This window comes from Etheostoma cragini, chromosome 9 (genome assembly GCF_013103735.1).
Source record: "Etheostoma cragini isolate CJK2018 chromosome 9, CSU_Ecrag_1.0, whole genome shotgun sequence".
Lineage (NCBI taxonomy): Eukaryota > Metazoa > Chordata > Actinopteri > Perciformes > Percidae > Etheostoma > Etheostoma cragini.
Window position 1 is genome coordinate 18,068,425 of NC_048415.1, and position 24,242 is coordinate 18,092,666.

At 42.1% G+C, this 24,242-nt stretch overlaps 2 protein-coding genes across 14 annotated transcripts in view; both read left to right on the forward strand.

Annotated features, from left to right (window-relative positions):
- The window catches only part of hmg20b (high mobility group 20B), a 12,486-nt gene extending 3,339 nt beyond the window's left edge, over positions 1–9,147 (forward strand). For 3 of the 4 annotated variants that reach the window (XM_034882043.1, XM_034882041.1, XM_034882042.1), the window contains exons 6-9: positions 1,774–1,840; positions 2,075–2,290; positions 2,565–2,697; positions 2,861–3,487. In XM_034882043.1, coding sequence (XP_034737934.1) covers positions 1,774–1,840; positions 2,075–2,290; positions 2,565–2,697; positions 2,861–2,873 — 429 coding nt within the window. In that variant the 3' untranslated portion in view covers positions 2,874–3,487. Of the gene's footprint in view, positions 1–1,773; positions 1,841–2,074; positions 2,291–2,564; positions 2,698–2,860; positions 3,488–9,131 lie in introns of those variants that run through there. The other variant, XR_004657976.1, reaches the window with a different exon arrangement.
- unc13a (unc-13 homolog A (C. elegans)) overlaps positions 4,904–24,242 on the forward strand; it is a 44,601-nt gene continuing 25,262 nt past the window's right edge. For 4 of the 10 annotated variants that reach the window (XM_034882011.1, XM_034882015.1, XM_034882012.1 and 1 more), the window contains exons 1-17: positions 4,906–5,268; positions 9,356–9,385; positions 9,465–9,564; positions 10,935–11,052; positions 12,086–12,209; positions 12,680–12,750; positions 13,024–13,078; positions 14,888–14,917; positions 15,701–15,896; positions 17,125–17,244; positions 18,775–19,587; positions 20,060–20,153; positions 21,150–21,196; positions 21,388–21,466; positions 23,116–23,121; positions 23,393–23,467; positions 23,567–23,786. In XM_034882011.1, the coding sequence (XP_034737902.1) occupies positions 5,247–5,268; positions 9,356–9,385; positions 9,465–9,564; positions 10,935–11,052; positions 12,086–12,209; positions 12,680–12,750; positions 13,024–13,078; positions 14,888–14,917; positions 15,701–15,896; positions 17,125–17,244; positions 18,775–19,587; positions 20,060–20,153; positions 21,150–21,196; positions 21,388–21,466; positions 23,116–23,121; positions 23,393–23,467; positions 23,567–23,786 (2,200 nt within the window). In that variant the 5' untranslated portion in view covers positions 4,906–5,246. Of the gene's footprint in view, positions 5,269–9,355; positions 9,386–9,464; positions 9,565–10,934; positions 11,053–12,085; positions 12,210–12,679; positions 12,751–13,023; positions 13,079–14,887; positions 14,918–15,700; positions 15,897–17,124; positions 17,245–18,774; positions 19,588–20,059; positions 20,154–21,149; positions 21,197–21,387; positions 21,467–23,115; positions 23,122–23,392; positions 23,468–23,566; positions 23,787–24,242 lie in introns of all 10 variants that reach the window. The other 6 variants (XM_034882018.1, XM_034882020.1, XM_034882021.1 and 3 more) reach the window with 3 other exon arrangements.

Consider the following 24,242-nt stretch of genomic DNA (forward strand, 5'->3'; position numbering starts at 1 on the left):
TAGAAATTAAGTGTTAACGAGCAGTTGGACAGGTGTACCTAATAAAGTGGCCGGTGAGTATATATATATATATATATTCTATAAAAAACAGTCAAAACTAACAAAACTGAACAATTTATGTCAAAAGAGCTCAAAATGATATCGGTTGTCTCCTTAAATTTCAAACACTACGCTCAGGCGCAACACAACATTTCGGCCATTGTGCGACTGCATTCCACACGTGGGTTTGCCGTGAAAAGATACAGGCAATGCCATTTTCAGTTCACGTTAATGGCGCATGTTAAAATCCGGTGCTAATATGGCACTGGTGCCTGGTATCTACCGGACGATAGAGCAAAGTGGATTTTGGAGCCTCATTACGGGGCTATTAAAGATTTCCGCTGTTCTGTGATGCTCCGAAACCCACGTTAGAGGCAACAGAAAGGCTGAATGTCACGCTAACGCGAATAACACGTTACCAGCAGGTTATGTTAAATGGTGTAATGAGGATTCCAACAGCGGACACGAAAGCTATGAGCTAAAAGACACAAACTAGCACTGGTCTAGTGGTGGACGGATCGATCCAAATATCGGTAAAATTGACACCAACGTTAGTATTAATATTCAACAATTAATCAATCAATCAACATTTATTTATATAGCACTTTACAGCAGCCAGCGGGTTTCCAGAAACCAAGAATAAAACAACATATCACATGACAAAAAGAATGAAATGTAGAAAACAGTACAATCAGAAAAGGTTCCATTGATACAGGAAGAGGAGAGTGAAATTGTCACACCACTACTACGTATTAGAAGCCATTCTAAACAAACTGGTTTTGAGTTTGGACCTAACAAGAGCTACATGTAATAGTTCAAATGTCTCTGGTCCTCCCACTGTTTATACTTTGACCCGTGGATTTGAAGATGACAATGACCGGTTGTGTTCACGCTAGGCTCGCACGATTCAGGGAAAAATATGAATCGTGATTTTTCTCTGCCACGATTTTTTTTGTGTAATGTTTATTGCACACATGAACCCTGACAAAGTAAAAAAAATTGGCAGTATCAAACCGATTTTTTTTTTTTGGGGGGGGCACCTATAGCACATGGTGCATCACCACAAGCCTGTAAACATAGAGGCTGCAATGACGAGAAGGGAGAGCATTGCAGCGCTTGGAGCACTTTAAAACCTATTTTAAACACTCTATGTTTAAAACTCACGGAAGCAAGCAGCAGCATTTTGCAAGTTGAAGATGTGAGATGGAGGTTTGATTCAGACCAACATAAAGAGCATTAGAGTATCAAGCAATACCAGTGTAGTGTAATCGATGCTATAGTTCTCTCCAGTGTGAACCGCTACGGTTTCATCAAAGAGGCGACCTGGCTGCCGATGCTTTCATGTGGTCAAGTCCTTCCGCGGCGCGGAGCGGGCACCCTTTGCTCCTCCCCCTCTTGTCATTTGACGTTGTACCGTGACTCAGCGGTGCCATGCAAGCAAGAAAGCAGCCAGGCCCTGGCATGGACCTGCAGCCGTCAACTGTAATAATTTTGGTCACTCTATCCCCAAGGTTACATTTTCATACCATTAATCCCTACTCCAAATATGGGCAGTTTAAAACGTATTGTCAATTTCAGCCATCAATAGCCGATGCCTGTTTGCCAAGCCAGCTACCACTTTAAACAGTTGGCGTTCAGCCCATGATACATATCTTGTTACTGTATAATCCGCAATGTCCTTTTCACGTTTATTTCAAACTGCTAAGTTGTCCGTTTGCTGATTATGTCCTTTAGGCTTCAGACCTAACGAGCAGATTCGACATCCCTATCTTCACAGAGGAGTTCCTCGATCAGAACAAAGGTAACCGAGAAACTGGGAACAGGAAAGGATCATTCTGCTATTTTACAAACCCATTTCACATGACATGTGAAATGGGTACTAAATACAGGTACTAAAGCTAAGACAAATTGTGCCATTTCTTTGTTAGCTGATAGGATATTTTAACGGTGTAAAGTAAGTTCAATCCAACATACCATGTAAGACACTATCTTTTGCTCTCTTAAAATCCCGTTTTTTTTCTCCTTGTGGTTTCAGCTAGAGAGGCCGAGTTGCGACGGCTTCGTAAGGCCAACATTGAGTTTGAGGAGCAGAATGCGGTGCTTCAGCGGCACATTAAGGACATGTACAATGCTAAAGAGCGCTTGGAGGCTGAACTGGGGCTGGACGAGAAGCGTACCCACGCTCTCCACCAACATTTGCTGGCTATTAAACACACACTGGTCAACAGTCTGTCATCAGTCCCCCTGCCAGGTCAGCAATCAGTTGGCAAGCAGTCAGCATCTAGTCACAAGAGAAATGCAAGAATTTCTGTAGATTTCTGTAGTTTAGTGCTACAGAATAAATAAATTGCTAATGGTAGCATTATCTAGCGACCACCAGTGCAACAACAGTGAACATTCATTAGTACTCCTATGAGTACATCAAATCTCCTACGCATTGGATTGCCAGAGCAATGCTTAAATACCACGATATTTCACCTTGAGAGGATGTTTGGATTTCATTCTTCTGTGACTTTTCTGAACAGGTACAGGCGAGACAGCATCTCATGGGAACCTGGACTCATACCTCAGTCGCCTCAGTGGAGTGCTGGAGGGAAACCCTCACAAGCACCGTGCACTGTTCACCCAGCTTTGTGAAGTCCTTTCTCATGTGGACAGGTAACTACTATGACGAACCAATTGTTTTAGAAAACATTCCTTACCTCAGGCCAACCTGATCTTACATGTAATTTGTTTTTTGTAAGTCTCGAAAGCCATTTGTTATATTCATGTCTAAATCTTTTCTCTTTTTTTCTAACTGCATGCTTGAATTTATTGTCAGTGAGAAGTTATGAGGAGACTCCAGCTGGAGACGCTTTCATTCCTGCATCAGAGGGACACAGGACAGGCTTGGTGGCATCAGGTCAAGTCAGTGCCATTGCTCAAGGATAGTGAACGCAAGGGTACAAACACGTCAAAACACCACACACACACTCCATGTCTACATGCCTCTTCTTTATTAATATGTATATGCGTTTTTGTGAATGTAAATCCGTGTGGTGGGTGGTTACAGTTCAGGAATTTCATTAAAGTGTATTATGTAATTTCATCCTCTGAATTGCTATAATTAAGTCAAATTGGACTGACCCTAACCCTAGTGTGTAGAATCAGCAGTTCCCTGCAGGCTTGTGACCTGTCCAATAAGGGAAGCCTAAATAATAGTTTACAATAAATGCCAATTAATGGGTGGGGAATGTGTACAAAGTGTTGTTTTTTTATAATGCATGAGAAACAAATAAAATTGTAAAAGGTGACAATGGGATGTTGGGATTTATGTTTGAATTTACATAGATAATGGCAGGTTGTTGAATGGACAAGCAGTTCCACTTGTCAGAATATTATATATTTGTGAAGTTATTTGTATTTTCTGAAATATTCATTAAACCATACTGAAAATGTTTCCGACAAACGGGCAATGTGTGCAATTTTGCTTTTTTAACTTGTTGTGAGACATGTCTTCTCATTAAATTTCCCCCATCTCAACATACAGTTAAATTACAAAACTTGAGACCACATTGCGATGGGATCACATCAGCCGCCCATGACGCCAAATCAGGCCAGGGGTGAGGTCCCTTCCCTAGTTCCTAAGCCCTACATCCAGCACCCTTGCTCGGACGACACCCATTTTTAAACTCAGCCTTCATTTTGATCTCAACCACACACCCATAAAGTTTTTTGAATGCATCATGCAGGGTTGCGATGCTATCACAGTGACAATCTCTATCCACAGACATATTAACACCTGGCAAAGCACTCAAATTTGCCTTTGTGGTGGTTCCCGCAACAGTAGGTGTCTCAAGAACCACATTTTTCAACAATCACACACACACACACACACACACACACACACACTCTCACTTTATCAGAAGGTGAAAACAATACCAGTGCCTCTGTCATGGCTGGTAACAGCTTGTTTTCCTCTCTTAATTATGCAAGGCTGTATACAACTAGAAGTAATTGGCAGAATATGCAATTTTGTGAGTCTGTAAAGATACAGCGGCTGTTGTGTTCCTGCAGGGGGAGCTGTTGGCCCATACTGGCAAAAGTCTGTCACACCAACTAACAGCTAAAGGTTCAAACTTAATGACAAATGATCTATTTAGCTATTTCTGTATTCTGTTCTCAGAAGAAACTCAGAAGTATCTAAAATTTGCACCTATATATCTATATATAAGGGCGCAAGAGCTACCCAGACGCCCACGAAATTTTTCTAAGTGTCTTAATGTGTTGGGTATTATTCTGTCAGCTGCCAGAGTTTTCAGACATGTGGGAAGGGATTGGGGGGGTTATTGCACACAATGTTTCTAATTTATTTGGAAGGCTTCTTTGCTGGGTTGAACTGTGCATCTATGGATGTACTGGGCATCTTAAAAAAACTACTGTTCAGCCGTGAGATTGATTCCTACATCAAAACATTAGTTCCGCATCACACTTTTACCCAGGTCACTTGTGCCCCACCGGCCTATGGCACGTTGTTTTAACATTAAATGCCTAAACTGAATATTTACTGCAAATATCTGTAAGGGCGTGCCACACACTTTAAGAACCACTGGTGTACATGTGAAGATGAATGTTCTTTAAGTGGTTCACTGCCAAGTCATTTACCCGGTCCTAGTGTTTCCTTAGAAGTAGGTCCGGCTGGGTTTTGACAAAATCAGTTATATCATACAATTCTTCGCTGAATACTTCCATGTTGATAATGTGATATCATCTGAGGATTTCTGAAGATGTTTCTGAGAAATGTGTTAGTGAAAAGTACAGAGGGAGAGGCTAATAATCAGGTGTTTCAGCATCTCAACCTCCAGCGCCGCTCTGACGTCACTGCCAGGAGCTGTCCTCGCATCGGCGGTGCTGAAGCTGAACAAGATGGCTGTGTGTTGGGGAGTGGAGAGCTGAGAGAGAAGTGGCGGAAAGAGTCTCAAATTTAGAAACACGCGCCATTGAAACACAGATAGGATTGCGACGCTGGCGTTAGCTTTCGAAGTGTGAAGATTTTTTTTATTTTTGTCAGGCTAACGAGCCCCTGCCAGGACCCGCCTCTGCCAGCGACGGTAGGCTCCTTCATCTCCAGCCCAACGATTCATCCCCAGGCTGTATCCTGCAAGAATTAGCTCAATTACGGACGCTGGAGAAGAAGCTGGACCCTGTACTATAGGCGCATATAAGAAATGTCATTGCTGTGTGTTGGAGGTAAGATAACTATGATCCATGTCTTGGCACGACTTGCTGTGAATTTCCTCGAGCTGCTGGTGTGAGCAGTCTAAATAGATCGAAGTCTGATCTTTACTGCTTTTGGGGATTCACGTATAACGATCCATCCACTAATAGTTTAATTTTTTTTATTTGCCACGCTATTTAAAGCAAATCCCAATAACATCATATTTGAATCCTACTGTCCAGGATCACAGCGTGGGCTCCTTTTATACAAACCTGCCATTCCTACAACCGGATCGATTTACGGAAGAGGGACATGCTTTTGTGGCAGCCGCTGTCAAACATAGTAAAACAAGATGTAACCCACTATCAGTTTCCCCCCGTGTGACACAGCCGGGGCTGTTTTTTGATTCATGTAAAAAAACAACAACGGGAAAGCGTTTTGATTTAAAATCATCATCGCAGACGTTTCATCTTAGTTTCATGCGTAATTGCGCGGGCCAAAAGAAAAAAAGGCATGAAGTAGCGTACCGTATTTATATAAGCCACGCGATCGGTTGCAGCATTCAAAAGAGATCTCGTGTTTTACATTCAGAGGCTTTTCGGTGAATCAGTGCCCTTAAATGTCACTGATGTCAGTCACTGTAAGAGCATATCCTGTAAGCTATGTTGGTTTTGATTGGGGAAGTTGGGGTTTTCCTACATGTTATGTAGGCTATCAGGACCTCCAATTAGAATCTCGACTGAATACCTCCATTTATTAAGACATTGTTTCTTCTAATTAATCTGAGTCCTTTGCTGACAGCTTTAAATTGAATTACATTACTGTGCAAGAGGCAACTGGCTACATTATGCCAATACCATTATCCTGGTCATCTCATGTAACCTTCTCAACAGCCTCTGGTCATCCCCAGATCCCAGAACCATCCTTAAAGTTTCACAAGGATTAAAAAGACTTACTTTGTTTTTACATTGCCTCTTACAACTCTCAGAACCTCCAAATGAACTTAATGTTGTTAGAGCATTTATTTAACATAAAACAACTGATCCACTGACTCCAGAATCCTCAATGAGTTTCACAAGTTGCACAGTTAATAACATCTCTGTAATAACACCAGAGCCTAAAATTAGCATCATGGATCTGAGAATTTTGGACCAGGTTGGGCTCATTTCCTTAATCTGACACACTTGATAAATACGGCCCCTGATTTATTGGGGAGCAGTGAGGGAAAGATGGAAAATTGATTGCTTCGGTTTTCTTTAGATTCACAAGGAGGTTTTAGTGTGTATGAAGAGGCGGCTGTGTTGTTGACACCAGAGCTAAAGCTGATTGCACAGATGTCAGGATTAAGATCCAGGTTCGTTGGTGGTCCCTTTATGTCCTGAGGCTTTGTTGGCATAGCAACCACAATGGTATTTTAGGTCTCTGCTGGCATTTTGCCATCAGTTTCTACACACTCTTTTACAGGCCTGCAGCTAGGTTTATATTGATATACGTTTCCACGGTGGCTGTGAGGAGAATGAAAATAAAATAAAATGATGAGCATGGCGGTTCCCCTTGAGCTGGTTGGTAGCATAAGTGGGGCTGATAAACATTGTAATAGCAGTAGTGATGGCCTTGCCTGCTCAGAGATGTGTGAATGCTCTACTTCCATGTCTCGTGATGTTAGATGTAGTCTTTAAAATTATGATTGCCTGTGCCACAGAAGCTGAATAAGCAAATATTCAGATCTAGCGACCATCTTCTTACTGTCACTCTCTGTAGCCGGATGCCAGTTCATGCCTTATAACTTTATAACAGAGAGCTAAGAGAGGCATCCTCATTACTGTCACCTTCTCTCATTAAGGCATTATCCGCACATCTTTTTAAGGCTATTTCCATATGCGTGCAGATCATTAGGGAAGATATTTTGCAAAAGAAGTCAGAAAGTCTAACATTAGAAATTCACATAATTTAGCAACAAACCATTCTTGGCTACACCTGTGTCTTTTTACCATTTCAAACACAGTACAGAGTTATTGTAATAATGACTAAGGTTATTGGGAGTCTAGCAATAGTTAGAAGCAAAGAAAGATCAATTGGTTTTGCAATTCCTATTCTACGGTTAATGAGTCCAAGGGTACTTATACATGATGTATATTCTATATTCTCTGAAATGTTTTAGGGCAGATGCTTAAAGTCTCCATTTTCTTTGTATGTTGCACTTTTTCCCGTAATAATGTTTCTCACAGGTTTTAATTTGGTGTATGAGAGGAGTTTCCGGTCATCCGTGACTAGCATTTCATACTTTTATGGCAGTCATACTCTAATCAGAGTCATTGATATATTTCCACGGTTTACTACAGGTGTGTAACCGAATTTGATTTGGCAGAGGACACTCACACACTGCTTTTCATTTAATGGTGCTCATGAGTCATTTAGATTTTTTTCACTGCTATTCCTGGTGTCAGTATGGTTGCTCTGCCCCCCCACCCCCAAACACCATCACCACCACCACCACACAGACCTACACACGCACACACGCACCCAATTCCGGCACCCCCCATCCCTGTCACACTGCGTGGTTATTTTTAGTGTTGGGGCTGCAGCTAGCTCTGTCTGCATCCGGCTGCACAGAGAGATTAATGGAGCACAAGAGAAAGAAAGGGAGCACACGTGCCCACTGGCCACATGGCAGGGGGAGCTTGTGAAAGCAAGTGAGAGGGAGAGAGAGGACCGATGACTGACTGGTTGATGGTGAGGAGAGAACAGTGTATGAGAGGGAAAGAGAGAGAGTTGGCAGCAGTGCCAAGGTTTATCTTTCATGTACTGTCTATTTAAAGCAAAGAAATAACTTATTTGAACGCCCCTTTGTCAAATGTAAATTCAAGAGCTGTCCTCACCACTTAGGTCTGACTGCCTTGTCAGCAGCTTGAGTATCATAATGTGGATTTTACTTTGAAGTTGACCACGAAGCACATGCTCCTCCACACCACTTACTCCGAGACTTGCCTCATGAATCAAGCCAATATTTAGGCGATAAACATTATCCCGATGGTTCGCTGGGGTGAAGCTATTTTTAGAAGCCAATTTGTCAGCAATGATTATCATGCTTGCTCTGCTGTCAATGACTATGAACATTTTCAGTGTGTTTTTTATTCAGCATCCCTTTTGCTACCCTCATTAAGAAGAGTGAGTGTTTACTTAGTTTTTTTCTATTTTAGAGAGGAAGACTATAGTTCATACATTATAAAGCCATTCTTCTAGAAGCCACATGCTTAAAGAATGTTTATGGGCTTTTTAATTGCGACCCAATAAATTGATTTTAAGTCATGCTTATTCCCTTTATTTCTTTCCTGACATTTGACATCAGTGAAAAGAGGCAGGGATAAGAAAAAAACAACAAAAACACAGAACTCCGAATATTAATACCTCACTACTGAACATAGGGATGCTGGGCATCGGCAGGGTGCCGGATTGACTGAATTATGAATAGGCCGTTGACGTCACTGGGGTTTTAAAAGTCAGTCTAGTACTTTCAGAGGTCCCTGCTTGGAGTTGCTGGCAGTGGCCCCTTAGCAGAGTCTCATGTATTGTGTGAGACAAATAACAGCACTGCGCTGTTTTTTATCCAGCAAATCCTGTTGTCATACATACACACACATCATTCAGAGAGGACCAGGCGTGTGGCGGCTCTCCTCCATGGCATCCGCTTTTACTCTCACCTGCACAAACAGATTGTTCTTCTAGCCCTCTGACTCAGAGATCCTGACATCTCCTGCTGAATGGATGCAGTCTTTCATATGGAGATCCTGGCATTCTCCCCAAAGAAGATATGGAGGAGTCTCAGGCTGAGCAGACCCCCCCTCTCCTCTCTCTAAAATGCCAGGCACCTGTCGATCACCTGCCAACTGATACTTTCATGCACATGAGTTAAAGGCAGAGGTCTGTCTGGACTGTATAAGTCCCATCACAGTCTAACCCTAGGTCTGAAAAAAGCCTTTTAGGATTGATTTTAACTTTTGCAGCGTAAAAATGTGAAATCTTTGAAACGGTCATGTTCGCATTTTTGCAAATTTGATATTTGGACTCACTTGTTCTAGTTAGACTAATTCCTTTCTTGTTTTCTCAATTTGCTTGCAGTGAAGAAAGCCAAGCTCGATGGACCCCAAGGTGAGTTTGTGACCCGTGGACATCATCCATTCGTTACTATTATTTTGTTTAACTGAATCAAGTTGTTACTTTTTTACAGAGAAATTTAACACATACGTGACCCTGAAGGTGCAGAATGTTAAGAGCACAACCATTGCTGTGCGTGGCAGTCAGCCATGCTGGGAGCAGGACTTCATGTTGTGAGTGCTTCTCGCCCTCTTTCACATCTTCTGCCCCCTGGTTGTGATGGTTGTCTGGCTCTGCTGTATTGATTTTGACCACATGTTTAACTGTCTATTGGGAGTGGGACAACGTTAAAGCATTTCAATGCTGAATCAGTGAAATACTCTTTCAAGTGTTAAGCTCCCTGATCATTTTTCTCCAAGCTCTGGCTCTGCTGCCACAGCAGCTTTTTAGTATGAACATATAGTTGTAAAACTATCATTAAATGACATAAACGTTTTTCCACTTAAAGGTATTTCAAGAGTGCATGTTTGCTGTTGCTATTATGGTTGTACATTTAGTTTGATAAAGTTCCCAAAAATCTAATCTAATCTAATGTTAGCTTCCGCTGGCAGATGCAAGTCCATAGGAATGTACAAATAGTTTCAACGTAGGCAATAAATAAGGAATGAATACTGTCAATTCACATGTATGGAGATGTCACCTCAGGGTGTTGCGCAACACAGAGCAGCAGGGTCAGCTGTGACATTTATAATTCCTAAAAGGGGATATTTTTGTCCTATTCCTCACTTTTGCCATTGAAAAATGAGGGAACGACATAACGTTTATTGAAATAAAGTTTGTTATTGTTACAACACGTGCTCCAGCAGAGTTCACACACCAATTGTAGAGGGTTTCTCTTGGCTTCATTACTCCTCATAACTCTTGAAAGGAAGAAAAAAAAACCACAGCAGCCACTGCTTTTATGTTTAGTCTACTAGCCATGTCTTCCAAACAAAACAGTATATTCAGCCATTTTCCAGAGAAGCCCCTTAGCTCCGAAGGAAACAGAAAGATGTATTTCTATATTGACGATGTGGTTCTTACTAGGTTTTCACTTAAAACAGCCAGTGGGCCTGAGAAGAGGCACTGCTTGACAATGAGAGATGCTTACTGGGCTGATAACCTGCCAGTCAGATTTGTAATCACTTAACAAATCCCAAGACCTTAGCTTTATTTATAGTGTATGAGTGGTGCTTGATGGAAAAATGCATCATAGAGTGCACTGCTGTTTGTTATACACAGACATAGATCGTCTCTGCTGTTGTCCTATCTGTGCTCTCTCTTCTATCCTCCGCGCAGCCTAGTAGACAATCACCTACTCTTTCCATCTTCATGCTGAATGACTCATTTCCCCCTGCAGATTGAATCCCAGTGCATATCCATCACCAGATTTAAGTGCATAGACTGTATTTCTGTTGAAAGGCCTCTGTGCAGTGAGGTGTCTGTATACAACCCTGTCTCCACTCAGCTTTTAATAACGCTGTATAATTTTACTCTCTTCCCTCGGCTTTTTCTAACACTTTTCTCTTTCCTTAATCCGCCTCTGCCTCTTTTTGCTGAGCAGTGAAATAAACCGCCTGGATCTAGGCCTAACAGTGGAGGTGTGGAATAAAGGGCTGATCTGGGACACCATGGTGGGAACCTTATGGATCCCCCTAAGCAACATACGGCAGTCCAATGAGGTACACTCTCTCTCTGGCTCCCAGCTTTAGGTTTTATTAGTTACTTTACTGTACATTTAACCAACATTCCAATCTGAGTGATGGATGAATATAATTACTAAAATAACCCAATCAACATATGAGTTATGAAAACATGTAACGTTTAATGTTATTTAAGTAAGGCCATTATGTGAAACTTGCAGAGTGTTTCAAGTTTTTTTATTATTATATTTAAATATGTTTACTGTTCACTATCAGCTGTTTTCTGTATTTATATGCCACGTTTTACATTTCTTACATTTGAGACATCAAATAGTTAATAGAAAATAACTTGGAGATATTCTGTTACCATAGGGACTTTTCACACAACAGTTGCGACGTGCAGATCAATACGCGTTCCTGTATTTGAAATATTCAAATAGTAACTAAAAAGTATATATTAAAGAAGCAAGAGATACATTGTTGTCGTAATTGTGGATATTATAAACAAGTCATTGTGGGAAAGTAATAGTTTAGCTTCATAGAAAGTGTGTCTTTGTTTTCAAGGTGGTTAGCATTGTTATCCAGTATCATTTGTTTTCTTTTATTGTTTCAGTACTTGTTGATACTGTGTTGTGTTCAACTGCATACTGTTGCCTTTATGAAATATTCTGTATTTGGCATAATCACATTCAGACTTGGTATTTTTGTGCACATGGAATTAGAATTGGTTAATTAAGCCACTTAATACTAAGAAGTGGACACATTCCCTTATTTCAAGATGGATTGAGTGAGTGGTTCTCGTCAGATTTCTGTCAGGGACTGCGTCATTAAAAAAAAAAATCTGTTACATATACAAACAGAAATGTAAAAATGATAAGTTGGAGTTTCAGGGGGGTTATGTGCAGCAATTATCTAGCTGAACAGAGACCCAGAGGCCAAGGGAACGGACTTCAAGTAATTTGTGTTGTCACTGAGACAGTCTGCACATTTCGCATACCAAACAGCATATTTATCACACAGTCAGAATAGTTTAAGTCATATTTCTCTGCCCTTCTTCCTCTATCTTTTCCAGGAGGGTCCAGGCCAGTGGCTGACCCTGGACTCCAATGCAATCATGGCCGAGAATGAGATCTGTGGAACAAAAGACCCAACCTTTCACAGGCTGCTGCTTGACACCCGCTTTGAACTGCCACTAGGTTAGGCCTTTCGTCATAGTTGTATTTATCCTACGTGTTAAATTCTGTAAATTGTTTCATTTATAAGTGCTAGAGTTTGGATATGTACCATACACATGCTTCAATACAATGTAAAAAACAAATACCATTTCTGCTGTTGCTGACATTAGTATTGTGACTTCAACATACAACTACTATGTCAACCACTAATACTTTTACTGTTAGTACCACCTCTCGTATGGCTAGTCGCGATACTACTACATTTACTACATATGCTGTTGTTGCTACTTTGACTACTATAGTACTAACACTACATCTAGCGCTGTTACTTAAGATTGCTTGTCAATCTATTACTTTATAATACTGTTGCCATGGCTTTAAAATGAATTCATTTAATTGCTGTATGGTTCTGTTGGAATGCTTATACAGAGAGACATGTCTCGTGTGTGCTGAGTAGAGGATCATGTTGTGTGTTTGTATGTTTCCTGCAGACATTCCTGAGGAAGAGGCCAGATACTGGGCCAAGAAACTTGAACAACTAAATGCCATGAGAGATCAAGACGTAAGAACTTAACTCCACATTCCGCATCACTCTCTCTGCAGCATCTGTTATCTATATTTCCTCATCTATCTATTTATTCCTTCCTTTTTGTGTCATACCACCTTTTCTACTCTGTTTCCTTTCCACCTCTTTCGTCCTTTACCATACTCTCTCTAATTCTATGTGGCTGCCGGAAACAGCAGAATTACAGAGTCAATATATTTTTAACAGCAATTTTCCTAAGAAGAAGTGCTGGATCTTATTTTCTAAGATGTTGTTTTTTCCCCTCCTCAGTTTGCCTATCACGAAGAACAGGAGCAACCACTGCATGCACCAACCACACAGTGCTGTGAGTTCCATTGCCACTTCTGCATTGACCGCCTGCTGTGTTGTCCCCCACTGTGTCCTTTTTATGCCTCCTTATTTCCCCTCCCTTCCCCTTACTCCCTCTGCTCCAAAAACAAGACTAGACGGGAGGTGGAAATGAGGCTGAAAGATGAAGCCTGGGAGGAAGGGAGGGAGCTGATGTGATGAATCATGGATGCAAGCGATGTGTGATGAATGTGAACTGACATACGATGGACTGTCAGACACACACCACCCTGTCTGTCTGTCTGTCTGTCTGTCTGTCTGTCTGTCCAGTAATGATGACACAGGGAGCAAGTGTGTATGGTATACACTAAATCTTTGGGCTGGATGGCGGCGTGATGCTTGTGTGTGAACAGATGATAACAGCACGTGTAATTTTTGGTCTGAAAGTACACTCACCTGTAGGATTATTAGGAACACCAAACTAATACTGTGTTTGACCCCCTAAAGCATTCTTTAGAAATGTTGGCCCATATTGAAAGGATAGCATCTTGCAGTTGATGGAGATTTGTGGGATGCACATCCAGGGCACGAAGCTCCCGTTCCACCACATCCCAAAGATGCTCTATTGGGTTGAGATGTGGTGACTGTGGGGACCATTTTAGTGCAGTGAACTCATTGTCATGTTCAAGAAACCAATTTGAAATGATTCGAGCTTTGTGTCATGGTGCATTATCATGCTGGAAGTAGCCATCAGAGGATGGGTACATGGTGGCCACAAAGGGATGGACATGGTCAGAAACAATGCTCAGGTAGGCCGTGACATTTAAAGAATGCCCAATTGGCACTAAGGGGCCTAAAGTGTGCCACAAAAACCTCCCCCACACCATTACATCACCACCACCAGCCTGCACAGTGATAACAAGGCATGATGGATCCATGTTCTCATTCTGTTTACGCCGAATTCTGACTCTACCATCTGAATGCCTCAACAGAAATTGAGACTCCTCAGACCAGGCAACATTTTTTCAGTCTTCCACTGTCCAATTTTGGTGAGCTCTTGCAAATTGTTGCCTCTTTTTCCTATCTGTAGTGGAGATGAGTGGTACCCGGTGGGGTCTTCTGCTGTTGTAGCCCATCCGCCTCAAGTTTGTGCGTGTTGTGGCTTCACAAATGCTTTGCTGCATACCTCGGTTGTAACGAGTGGTTCTTTCAATCAAAGTTGCTCTTCTTTCAGCTTGAATCAGTTGGCCCATTCTCCTCTGACCTCTAGCATCAACAAGGCATTTTCTCCCACAGGACTGCCGCATTCTGGATGTTTTTCCCTTTTCACACCATTCTTTGTAAACCCTAGAAATGGTTGTGCGTGAAAATCCCAGTAACTGAGCAGATTGTGAAATACTCAGATCGGCCCGTCTGGCACCAACAACTATGCCACGCTCAAAATTGCTTAAATCACCTTTCTTTCCACTTCTGACATTAAGTTTGGAGTTCAGGAGATTGTCTTGACCAGGACCACACCCCTAAATGCATTGAAGCAACTGCCATGTGATTGGTTGATTAGATAATTGCATTAATGAGAAATTGAACAGGTGTTCCTAATATTCCTTTAGGTGAGTGTATTTCTGTTCTTAGTTACTGCAACAACCTTGTGCTTTTTTTTTACTCACACACATGTAGATACATACTCATTTCTGGACCCTCTGCACACATATTAACATTTTAAAGCACATATTCCTCAGGGCTACTCATCTCTACATGTTTGCTAACCCAGGTTTGTGGACTGCTGATGTGTTTAATGTGTGGCCCAAACCCAATTTGGTTTTTCCAACCCTTTATCTCCTTTCAGGTAATTGGAGTCTGTGGGGAGATCAGCAAAGTAAGTTTCTTTCATGCGCTTCTGCTAATGGCGTAATTCTGTATTTATTGTCCATGTCTCGCTTTAATGTAATGATCTCCTTGAGTAGTTTTCCTCAGAGACCATAAGCTGCCATGAAAATATATTTTTTCCCCCACTCGTCCTCTCTGAACTTCCTTTCAGCTTACATCCATATTCTCCTGATGAGCTGGAAGAATAAGAATCAGTGAAGTTACAGTAAATTAATCTGTGTGGTGTTTGGTGCAGATAAATATCCGTTTTTCCAAGGGCATTATTTCCACTATTGATGGTGCTTTCCCCCTCACTTTAATACTTTCAAGTTGATTTTATTACTGAACATTGTTTGTCCACCAAAGTCCAGATGCTAGAAGATCTGAGTTAATAAAAATGTTGATACACTCATCTGAGTTGCCTTCAGTTGATATCGTGTAGTTTAACAAGGAGTAGCAACTGGTGCGTAGGGGACATTTTATGCCCTGATATCAAAATCATATATTATCTATACATTATACAATGATTATATTTTAATTTACAGATAATATCATCCTAAAACACATTAGAATTGAACAAAGTACCATAATACAGTAAATAAACAATTTTCTTTGTAGGAAAGTATCAGGTATCTACTGTATACAGGGAGCTTCAGGGAGATACAACACCATTATTCCATGCCATTGTGCCCCCTATACACTATACAAATACTGTATAATACAATTCTGAGCCATCATTGTCTTCTCGTGTTTTGTCACTTCATCTTGTCTCCTGCTGTGTTTGTGTGAACAGACGAGGACCCAGACAGCGCCGTGGACGACAGGGACAGCGACTACCGCAGTGAGACCAGTAACAGCATCCCGCCTCCCTACTACACCACCTCCCAGCCCAACGCTTCCATGCACCAGTATCCCATGAGGACTGAGAACTACATACACTCATACAACGACGAAATCCACGAGCTGGACTACGACCACAGAGTCATGAGGTGACAAGCACCCTTCAGGCACTACGTAGACATAACTGAGACCGAATGGTTTCCTTTAAATTGGATTATCATGGCGGGCTGTCATCATGTGTATATACAGGGAGAAAGGGTTTGTTTTGCTGAAACAGAAAGGGGGGAAAAAAACGTAAAGAACAAAAGTGTTTAATGTTGAAGCCTTATTATCACACTCCCCATCTTAAGCAAATATTCCTATTTGGAGTCTAGCATTTAGCCCTGAGACAGTTCAGCCTCAGCGGCCTTGTTTTGTTTCACATGGTAACATGTTGTCCCAATGTGCTCTCCTCCTCTAGAGAAGAACCCTGGCCTCAGTGTATACAAGCATGCTGGCACACAGTTCTTGTATACAGGTCATGTATGAAGTGGGCCTTTGTGGTAAACGTGTGAATGGGTGTATGCGCGTGTGTGCCTGCATCATTGTGTGCATATTGAGTGTCAGGACCTCTGCGCTAACTTGGGTTGAAAATAGCAGTGATTATGAACACTTTTGTTTAGGGAAGCTGACACGGAAAGTTTGACCTTTTCATTTGGTTAGATGTAGATGGGTGAAATACATCTTCAAGTGCTCAACCTCAGTGAGAGGTCATTGTGCAGAAACTTAACGATAAGTTCACAATTTTTCAAGTCTGTCTTTAAACAATAGCCAGGTGTTTATATGAACATTGAAACAGGTTTGCATGCTGTAATCATTCCTCCTTTTCATAGTGACTATTAAGAGATCCATTCCTTTGCTCTTCTCATTTAAGTGATAGGCAACGACATCAAGTAGGTATATTCTAAAGTTACTTTCTTTCTAGTGCAAAATTCCCTCTTTGTGCCTCTGGGTTTCCTTGTTGAGCCGATGGGGAGGGACAATAATCCAAAAAGGACATTGGGCACTAAAAAGACAATAGATGGACAAAAAACATACCCACTTGATTAGAAAAAATCGGAATGCTGTAGGCTTGTCTTAATGTCAGAATGGAATTTTCCACAGAACTTTGGACCCTCTCCCCATCACCTACATTTTGAGTACAACAGGAACGGATCTTTTACTTGCCAGTACAAACAGAAGGAATGATTACATCAAGCAAAACCTGCCTCAATGTTCACATCAACACCTGGCTGTTGTTTAGAATAGGCTTCTTTGAAAGATTTGCACTGAGCTCTACTGATGCTCCTCTCCCACCTCTCCCCTCTTCCCAACCTCCCTCCTTACTCCTCTTACCAGACGCTATGATAGTTTAGAGTTGGCCACCAACGGGCGCAGCGATATCGACTCAGGCTCAGGGTCGAGCCGCCGCACCAGTCATCAGTATTCTCTAGACAGTAGGCATTCACTGTCCGATAGGTGGGTCTCTGTGCCTCCTCTCCAAATCCTCTTCCTTCTCCTGCTCCGGCCTGTGACTCCGTCTCGCTGTGACGTCAGTGGTGGACTTGTCCCGTCCTCCTCGCTCGCTGTGCTTGCATGCATGCGCTCTTACCCTATCTATGTATATTCTATACTACTGATAGAAACCTACTGGTCCTGCATCTACATTTACTGTGTTCCTGGTGAAGAATCACAAATCAGTATCACAAATTAAGTATCACACTCATCGTCGCCATTGTTAAACTAATAAGTTTTGCGCAGTTTTGTGTTTATGTGTGTGGGCGAGTGATTGACGAGATGTATGTGTGTGTGTGTTGTTTCGTAACAGTCAGAGACAGTCAGAGGTTAATTGTTGGTTGGAGATTGTGTAAGAACCTATGTGTGTGTGTGTGTGTGTGTGTGTGTGTGTGTGAATCTGTTGTCACGGCAGCCTGTTATTACAGCCCCCGTCCTGTATGTGAGACTAAGAAGAGGCCTGTCTCATTCTTTGTGTCCCATTGTGGTTAATTATACACATTTAATTTCAGCTGGAGGCTGTCAGCCCAACAATGGGGGTCGCAGAGAAGCCAAGACAGATTACATCCATTTTCATCTTTATTTCATCATGTTTATTATTTTATATTCTTTGCTAAGAAGGAGGGCAGACATGTATTTAGACTCAAACCTTGTGCAAGCATTTGTCACTGTCTTTGTGTTGGATGAAAGGGAGAGATAGTGATTTTAGGTGATGATTAGAAAAGAACAGGTGTGTCGTGATTGTGTGTTTATTTGTCCATTCATCCAAACTTGTGTATTCCCCCTGGCTCTCAACCCAGAGCCATAATACAGTTAGCTCCTTTACTGCTCCTGCACCATGCATTATTGAACCAACAGGACTGTAATCAATCAAGACGACACAATAAGGTGTGTGTGTGTGTGTGTGTGTGTGTGTGTGTGTGTGTGTGTGAGTGTGAGTGTGAGTGTGTGTGTGCGTACGTTTTTTTTTCCATTTCTCAAATATCTCTGGCTCATGGTCCTTCTTAATTTCTCAAAGCTTCATTCATTATCTTGAATAAATATCACTTTTTTATTTGCAAAAAGAGACCAGGCTAATGAAATACCCTCAACCTCTCCAGGTTCATCAAATAGTTCTATTTTTTTTACATTTTGATTTTAGATTTATGAAAAAAGTGTTATGTTTTTGCTAATTGTGTGCTTTTTTATGGTGTGTGCTTCCGTATTAATCTGTGTGTGAACTAGTATCCATAGTAATCTTACCCATTACTAAAAAGATGATTACCCTTGCAGTTACGTTGATGCATTACTATTCCAACCCCCTCCCCCGTAAGTTTTTTTTATTGGTTGGTTTAAAGTCGCTCCTATTGATCCGCTGTCTCCCTCTCTGGCCATTAAGTGTCACTGTGACAGCAATAATCTGTATTGTTCAAGTGTTGGAACCCCGGTAGTTTACTTTTCAACCTGTGTGGGTGTGTTTGTGTAACAGGTGTCTGTATCTCCCCCTCCCCTCAGTCCCACAGATAGTCGATACGCCTCGTCAGGCGAGTTGAGTCGAGGCAGTTCTCAGCTCAGTGAGGAGTTTGTTGCTGAGGACGGTGACAGCTTGCGAGGTTCGGAGTTCTACGATGAAAACGACTCCTACCACTCCTGCCACTCCTCTGTCAGCTACGGCAAAGGGGACTCCCCAGGCTGGGATGGCGAGGACCCCCAAGGGATCTACAGCGACGACGGAGGCTACCTCAAAGATGGAGGGGAAGCGGGGGGTCTGTATGCTGAAGGGGAGGGGGACGTGTATGGGGGGGAAGGGGAGTACATCTACGAAGACGAGGAGGAGATGCCTTTTGAGGAAGATGAAGATACATATCCAATTGACGGCACACTCGGTGAAGACCAGGAGCTGCCCTATACCCCCACACCCACAAGCACTGCCCCGTCCCTCATGCCCCCCTCTGATTGTACATCCTCCACAAGACCACCGCTGGAAAAGCAGGCGTCGTTGCATCAGCAGCGGCCAGCTCCTGATCAGCTCCCGCCCGCCAGCATAGCTCCTAGTCTACCTCCAGTCACACACAATGACACGTTGCCCCCTTTCAGTGCAGAATCCACCAAGCCTCCGTTTGCAACCACCCAGCCAGCTCTGTCAACCACCACTACATCCACCCCCACGACCACATCGCAGGTTCCAGCTCCAGATACCGGGCCCCTGGAGCCTGAACCCAAGTTTGATTTGCCGTTGGAGGAACCTCAAACTCCCGAGCAGCCTCCAGTGGCAAAGAGTGTCCCTCCAGCTCCTGAAGAGAGAACAGAGGAGCCACCTGTTCCAAGGTGAACACTGTTTATACACCACCTGCCTCATAGAGGAAAAGAAAGCTTTCACTCACTGTCAATACTAACACAGCTACTTTTTGTACATAACTGTTCATCTGGCAGTTCATTCAGGTAACAATAAGCACATACAGTATACAGTATATACATAATAATTAAGAAGAACATAGAAAACAGACACTGGGGAAGGCTTAGGAATAGGGAACTAAAACATTAGTGCCTGTCTAGATGAACCAGCGTTATTCTAATAAAACAGCCAAAGTTTTAAAATGATTATCTAAATTTTTGTAATCATCACATTTTCTCCTACACTGTGTGCAAAATCGACAGATTGTTCCTTTAATGTGGTTACCCATGATAAGTCCATGATAGTTTATCTCTAGAATTTAACATTCACCACATTAGCTAAAAGAGCACATACTAGCGCAAATATGCATAACGCTTGTTGTTCTTTCTCCACTCATTCTTTTAGTTTCCCAAAGAGGGAAATCATGGAGCCTGGTCCTGCCAGAGCCAAAGCCAACTGGCTTCGTCTTTTCAGCAGAGTACGACTACAGCTGCAAGAGGTATAACATGAGTGTATGTGTGTGTGTTTCCAAGTGTACCTTGTGCACATAGGTGTGCATTCGTGCAATGTGCATTCATGCCAGGTGAATGCCCGGGCGCATCAGAGTGGGTAATAGTAGGTCTTCTGTTGTTGTTAAATTCATAATCTAATATAATATTGAGCGCACTGACTTGTTTCATCAGTCCCTGCATGTCCTGTTACTGTGTTTGTTTTTTGTGTTTAACTGATAGTTTCTGTTGACCCCTTGTACTGTTTGCCATTTCATTATTTTCTTTTCAGTTGTTTGCCATCCTCGTAGCGATTTGCATGTAGTCCCTTCCGATTACCCATGGCTGGAGCAGACGCTCAGGTGGGTGTGGCCAGTAGTCAATCTAATTTCTTTTTTATGCATCCTGTGTGGCTCCTACATATTTATAGGGAGCCCAAGCAACACATGGGAAGCTGTGTTAAGCTTGCAAAGTGTCTTTTCTAAAGTCTGCCATTTATTCCAATTGTGACTATTTAAGTTCGTCAGTGTGACGTGAGTATCGATGCTGTGTGTTCTTTGAACGGACAACAAAGAGCCTTTCAATAATAGAGCAGATGGAATTAGAAGAGTGATTACATGGATGGCCATCTGGCTGTAATCTACTTTTACTATGATTCTCAAATACAGAGAGAAGCCACTGCTGATGTCAATAATCACCACACACACTCAGAAAGACACAACTAAGCTATACCACTCTCCCCATCTCTCCCTTTTTCCTCTCCCACTTGTATTACTGTTGTATTGTCCATTTGTGATTTCTGAGAACACTTGGAGTCATTAGGACTACAACTACTAATAAAACTCAACATGAAATAATGCTTTTTGCTAAGGAAGACCATACAGTATGTCTCGATTGTGTCGTTCTCAGTATCTAAATGCACTCTGTACAGTACATTTCTCCAGCCACAACTCTAATGCCATTCTTCTTGCCTCTCTTCATCACCTTATCTCTCTCATCCTCCTTAGGCTCGGGGAGAAAGTGTTGGCATCGCCTCTCTGCTTTTATCAGCAGGGTAAGTAACCGGGACGCCGTTACTACTACGGTCATTGAAAATCTATAACTTTACCAACCGAAATGCAAGCCCATGGCTTTAATGTCTTAATGCATTCATTGTCTAATTGATTGATCGTGTACAGGTTCTAACAACTGTAGCTGAATAAATAGCTGGTGTTGAATCCTGCTCTGTGCGTGTTTTGTCTCCAGGATGGGTGGTGCTCTGTATAGCATTGACAGCATGCCAGACCTCAGGAAGAGGAAAGCTATGCCTCTCGTCCGTGATCTGGTGAGTTTCTGCACTAATCTCTTTACATTCCCCTGACTAAGTGTCTCACATCTCCCCATATCCATTTACAGCATCACTCGGCTCAGCAGTAAGAGCTCTTGTCTACTAAACATACTCCTGTTTTCCGTCCGATTGTCTGCTGCCCTTTCTTATCTCATTACTCTCATCTCTTTACCTCATTCTTTTCTTCATTGCTCCTTTTACTTCTTTTCCTCACCGGCTTTTAGCCCACTGCACATCAACTCTGCTTTCCCTCTTGTTACAGCACCTGTTAGAAAGGCGAGCTGCAGGGCTAAGGGGCAACTGGCAAGGCCAGAGGTTTCCCCCAGACTGACATGGATCTTTGTTAGATGCTGTCATATAACATAACCTTCATTACCCCATGCTGCCATCGTCCCCATGGCCTCCCTGACACTGCCTCATTAGAGTTAAGACAGTAAGAAACATAAATCCTCCCGAGAAAACTCATTCATATAAGTCACTTCCTGAGAGTTTTAATATGCGTGACGGCAAAATCACTTTTCTGCTTTTGTCAAAAAGACACAAGGCTCTAATTTTACTAGAAAGTATAGATACGATCAAACTATGAATACACACACACGCACACACACAGTGTCATGTTTCATATTTGAAAAATGAAAAATAAAACCTTAAAGGAATAGTTCCATTTTTGCATTTTTTAGTTTGATAAATATCCTTGGATGTTTTCTAATTGTGAGTTAGAAGAGAATGTTAAAGTCTGGAAGCAGGTGAAACAGCTACCAACCTGTCGCAACTTGTCATCTTTACACTTTGGGTTTTATACAATTATACAAATACAGTATAACATCCTAATGTGAGCCATAAAGCTGCAGGTAGGCAGATTTGACTACTTTCAGTCTCCAGTCGTTTTGCTAAGCTAAGCTAACTGGCAGCAGGCTATAGCTTTATATTCAACAGACAGATGAGAGTGGTTTTAATCTTCTCTAATTCTAGGCAAGAAAGCAATCATAAGGTATTTGTCAAAATGTCAAACTTGTAATGCAACAGCACATATTGTAGTGGATCCTAGCAAAACAGAAGGCAGCCTTGAAACAGGACAACAACTTGGCTCTTTATATTAACTGCCAGGCAACCCTCAATGTGCCATTTTCCTAAACTCACCAGATCCAAGCGTTAGTAATTAGCTCAGATGCTGTCTTCATTAATAATTCTTGCTGTCTCAAAGCACTGACTGACATTTACAGGCAGGCACACCTATGTTTCTCATATTCTCTCTGTCTCTTGCTTCCATGCATGCACGCACACACACACACACACACACACACACAACCTGTCAGAGTCTCCCAGGTAATTGAACGGACAGGGTGGGGTCTGGCTTAATGAGCAGTGATGGCAGGCTACTTCATTCACACATCAAATACTCAAGTCTAGTCGCAGCTATGACTTCCTGGCTCTTCAAGTCTGTAGATTCACCTTGTTTGATTCCCCCATTCTTTAATTGCGGATGTCCTTTCTTTTTTAATCACAATAACTGCAGTATGTGCATAAGGATGTATATGCTCTCTCAACAATTTGAGTTCTTTACAGAACGCCCACCCCCTCTTTCTTGCCTTTTTCTAATATTAAATCTCTCCCTTGTTCCTCCCACCTTCACTGCATTGCCAAAGGCTATGGTGAGTAACACCAACACCATTTGCATTTAAAACACTGAGATTATGAAGGTATAGTAGTTCTCTTATCTCATCAGCGTTATCAATATAAAAGGAAGCACTTTAAATTCTGCAGCTGTCACCTCTTGTTTGCTGTAACTGTTCAGTGGAACATTGCCAGACAGACAGTTATAATATACATTGCCTTATGGGCTGCTCTGAAATTTGTCTTAATAAATAAGATATTGAGATGCAAGCTGAGAGAAACTGACCCCTCCTCTCTCCTGTCACTCAGTCCTTGGTTCAGAACTCCAGGAAGGCAGGCATAACCTCGGCCCTGACGTCCAGCACCCTGCATAATGAAGAACTGGTTTGTACACATTTACAATATTAATTCCAAGTACCTGACATCATGTCATTCGAGCACACTCTGCTGACACCTGCACTTCTCTCTCCTGTACCCTTGTAGAAGAGTCATGTCTACAAGAAGACCCTCCAGGCCCTCATATATCCAATCTCCTGCACTACCCCACACAATTTTGAGGTGTGGACAGCCACCACGCCTACTTACTGCTACGAGTGTGAGGGGCTGCTGTGGGGTATCGCTCGCCAGGGCATGCGCTGTACCGAGTGTGGAGTCAAATGCCACGAGAAGTGCCAAGATCTACTCAATGCTGATTGTCTGCAAAGTAAGCAAAGCGTCGGAAAACATTACCTAAAATGTAGCCCCTAAAGCATTGATAAAATGCTGGATTTACCTATGGTATATATAAATATTATACAATATGATGTAATTCAAAGATAGCACACACTTTATAACACTCTCATGTCTCTACGTTAAAGCTATAGTGTGTAGTTTCTGTCGCCCCGTGAGGAATTCTAAGTAATGTCAACAAAATAGTTTGCGCGTCCACATGATACAAGCTTTTTATGATCGCACACCACCCCCAACCCTCCTCCACACCGTTGCTAGTGACCAAGGAGGACACGGAGAATTAAAAAAATATGATGGACTCTTTAAAAGAGTAAATAATCTTCCCTCGAGTGTCTGCGATCTTCTGAATATAGCCATGCTGAGATATACAGAGACCAACAAAAACCTGGTCTAAATTCAATTTCCTTGTTATTTTAACAGCAAATTAGTG